Source organism: Stegastes partitus, unplaced genomic scaffold (genome assembly GCF_000690725.1).
Source record: "Stegastes partitus isolate 25-593 unplaced genomic scaffold, Stegastes_partitus-1.0.2 Scaffold1721, whole genome shotgun sequence".
NCBI lineage: Eukaryota > Metazoa > Chordata > Actinopteri > Pomacentridae > Stegastes > Stegastes partitus.
Genome location: NW_007579452.1, coordinates 44657 through 48636, shown reverse-complemented (window position 1 = coordinate 48636; position 3980 = coordinate 44657). Strand labels below are relative to the sequence as shown.

Sequence of the window (3980 nt, the reverse complement as noted above, 5' to 3'; positions counted from 1 at the left end):
TGAACCCTGTTTCAAAACACTGCATGTGTTTGTGTGCGAGAGCGAGAGGAGGGAAGGGTGTGGATACAGTGCCTCCTATGGACAAACGCCGTCCGGCTCCTGTTGGCGTGGACGACTCCACACTGCCCCCTGCTGGGCCTCGCTCCAGACTGCAGCCCCGGCAGCGTCGGGTCGCCTCTCTGCCGCCGCCTGGTGGAGAAACGGCGGCGGCTGCAGAAGGGTTCTCATCTAAATACACCGTTTGATCCTGCTGAAGTGTGTGAACATGTTTCCCATTAACCCTCTGAGCCCGAGGCTATTTTCAGTGTAATTTCACCACCTTTTCTTTTAAGCTCTTATCTTGGTCATTACGAGGGCGAGAAAAACGTGCTGCAGCTTGTTTTTTTCAGAACGGGCTGGCCCATCCAGATCCGTTCCCGTTTCATATGATTACACCAGCAGGTTCTCTAATATTAGCCTTTATATCAAGGACACGTGCATCATGAAATCGCTCACGTATCTCAGAGTGTGATACTGTGTGACTTAATTGTGCCCAACTGAAATAAATGCTGTTATTTTATTCACTGGAATTGCAGACGTGGTAAACCAGGACAATGTGCTGCTGTTTGTGTTGATGTGATGCGTTATGGAACAATATGGACTCATTCAACCAAGACGAGAGCGCAAATGGCTGAAGAAATTATTAAAAATGCCATGATTGCACAGATGTATTAAATATCTAGATATGAACTCATCTCTGCACTGATTAGTTGAGGAGGAACACAAACAGGTTGAACTATGACACAAACAAACTTCGTTGAAATGAGCAAAACAAACACTTTCATTTAACATGTGCAACGACTCGCTGCAATAAATAACTTGGAAATCAGTTCAGCTGAGAAGAAGTGACGTGAATTTGGAAGCAAAATGAGGCTCTGAGGGCTGCGACGGGTTGTGTGCTCTGACTGGATGGCTTACATGGCGAACAAAAAGTGAAAACATCGCTGCGTGTCAATGCAGTAAAACGTTATGTAACACAAGGAGATCTCAAACCGGAGGTACAACAGCAGTTTGGTTTGTTTTATGGCTCTAGAGGAGGGTGTCAAATCAGTGAAAATTCTCTCAGATTGCTTTGGATTTATGACACAACATTATGGATGTTTACAGAGGAGCTGAAATGTTAATGCAAAGTTAGATATTTTACTGAAATCAGTGTCCCACCGTAACACATTGTTATGCTTCTATTTAGTTTCTCAGCTGTTGACAGGAATAATCTGAACATAAAAGGTGTGTGGCACTGGTTCAAACCCACAAAACAGAAAAGATTCAGATAGTGTCTCGGTGGTTAGCACCGTTAGCGCCTCGCAGCTAGGAGGTCGTTCACGTCCCGGTGAGGACACCCGGGATCTTTCTGTGTGGAGTCTCCATGTTCTCCCCGTGCAGCGTGGGTTCTCTCCGGGTTCTCCGGCTTCCTCCCACAGTCCAGAAACATGCTGAGGTTAATTGGTGATTGTAAATTGTCCGTAGGTGTGAATGTGAGTGTGCTTGGTTGTCTGTCTCTAAGTGTAGCCCTGTGATAGACTGGTTACCTGTCCAGGTGAACCTGCCTTCACCCTGAGTCAGCTGGGATAGGCTCCGCCCCCCATAGTGAGGATTAAGGTGTAGAGATGATGGATGGATGGAGATGCAACTGTTTTTAAAGATTCTAATTATGTCAGGATGAAGGTTTGTGAACTTTATATAAAATTACACACATGACATCTGGAACATTTGTATTTGGTGGTGCATTTATAAAAAAGTATATCCATCCATCCATTTTCTATACACCGCTTAATCCTCATTAGGGTCGCGGGGGGGCTGGAGTATATCCCAGCCGACTTAGGGCAAAGGCAGGGGACACCCTGGACAGGTAACCAGTCTATCACAGGGCTACACTTAGAGACAGACAACCAAGCACACTCACATTCACACCTACGGACAATTTACAATCACCAATTAACCTCAACATGTTTTTTTTGGACTGTGTGGGAGGAAGCCGGAGAACCCGGAGAGAACCCACGCTGCACGGGGAGAACATGCAAACTCCACGCAGAAAGATTCCGGTGCCCCCACCGGGACGCGAACCGGCGACCTTCTTGCTGCGAGGCAACAGTGCTTCCAACTGTGCCACCTTGCAGCCCCTAAAAAAGTATATATTATATTATATTATATTATGATAAATAAGTATATAATCATGGATATGAATCCAACGTTTGAGTGTTTCTTTCTGTGTAAACAACATGTAGAGAGTGTTGGAAAAACAAACACCGTCTGAAGATGGAACAACTTGAAGCTGCTCAGCAGGAAACCAAGAAGGGAAAAACTGCTCTTCATGTTTAACTGATGCATCTCCACATACAGTATTCTCTCTGGATAAATGTGCACTCGCAGCTCCAAAATGTCATCTGTTCAACAAATGTCCTCAAAGTTCAGCAGCAGAGAAACACGTCGTATTTAGCAGCACATGATGCAGATCAGATGAGCTGAAGTTCATTTACATCAGTAGTAAAAAGAAAACTAAAAAGCTGCTGACAGTAATCTGAGACTTTACTTACTCCTGTGTTATATACTAGAGCTGGGATCGTTGTCTCTTTGTGGTCATTTTGCATCCCTTTTTGGTCATTCTGTGCCTCTTTGTCGTTATGTTTCCTCGTTCTATGATCATTTTGCATCTCTGTTTGTACATACTTTGCATCCTTTGGGATCGTTTTGTGTGAGTGTGTTTGGTTGCGTTTGTTTTAAAGCTCTTTGAAGTAATTTAGCATCATTTAGCTTTTCCTTATTATCATTTTGACTTTCTTTTTATTTCTTTGTATTCACTGGACGTCTCTTTCGGGGTATTTTGTGTCCTTTTGCAACCATTCTACATCTCCTTGCATCATTTTACAACCCTTTACAGCCATTCTGCATCTCTCTATATATAATTTCAATCCGTCTGGGATTGTTTTGCGTGTCTTTACAGTAACTGTGCATCTCTTTATGGGCATTAAAGCTGTTTTGCATCTCTTTGTGATCCCTACGTGGTCATTCTGTATTTCTTTGGGATCGTTCCGTGTCTGCTTGTAGTCATTTGATTGATTTAACGACAAGAGAGAAGTAACTTCACAGAAAAGCTCCGGCTCAGGGATTGATTGGGTCCCTGGCTTTCATGGAGCCCTCCGAAGTTCTGGAAATGTAAACCCTAAAAGCCTCTGAAAGTGCAAATGCTTGCTGGGCGTTATCACGAACGAATCATTCAAAAGCCACAACAATAAGCTGTTCTGTTGTGAAGTTGTCGCCCTCTCCCACCATCAGGGAAGCGAGCAGAGCCTCCACTTCCTCCAATTCTCTCTCTGCTTGCTCATTGGATTCCTCTCCATCCTGTGGGCCTGATGTGCATTTGCACATGTTTGCATGAGCGTAGAGTCGGTCCTCTCGTCACATCAGGACATCAACACATCAGCAGAATGCTTCACCAGAGGAGCTGCAGAGAGGCCGGCGTCCGTTGCACCTCGGGGTGAGAACAACGATCCGTTTCTCTGTTCGGTCCACATCGGCTCTAATGTTTTCAGCACCTGGTTTTGGGCACGTTGTTGTTTGAGGCCACTCGAGGAGGAGGAGGAGGAGCTTTAACTGAAGCAGTCATATAAAGTAGAGCATCAGGGTTCGATAAAACGCTTCTGATTATATTAAAATTGTGTTACATGTTGTCAGAAAATCAAAACGTGAAATAGAGAAGGACTGCTGTGGAACATACGAGAACACTGACGCTGTTTTAGTGTCTCTCATCATTCAGGGATACAGCTGGTAGTTTTACTTTCTTTTCTACACTCTTAGTTTTGTAGAGTGACGACTGTTCCAATGCAAAACATCCACATTCATTCATCCGTCTGCTTCTCTTTGCTTGACATTGTTCAGTGTGATTTGAGTTGCACCTGCAGCTTATAGACAAGTGCAGCCTGTATATGTACACGTTTTTTTTT

At 44.3% G+C, this 3980-nt stretch overlaps 1 protein-coding gene across 1 annotated transcript in view; it reads left to right on the top strand.

Annotated features, from left to right (window-relative positions):
- The first annotated feature begins 3455 nt into the window (after window positions 1-3455).
- The window catches only part of LOC103372256 (calcium-activated potassium channel subunit beta-2-like), a 19201-nt gene continuing 18676 nt past the window's right edge, over window positions 3456-3980 (top strand). Inside the window, exon 1 of the mRNA XM_008301849.1 lies at window positions 3456-3514. Within this exon, the coding sequence (XP_008300071.1) occupies window positions 3465-3514 (50 nt within the window). The 5' untranslated portion in view covers window positions 3456-3464. The remainder of the gene's footprint in view (window positions 3515-3980) is intronic.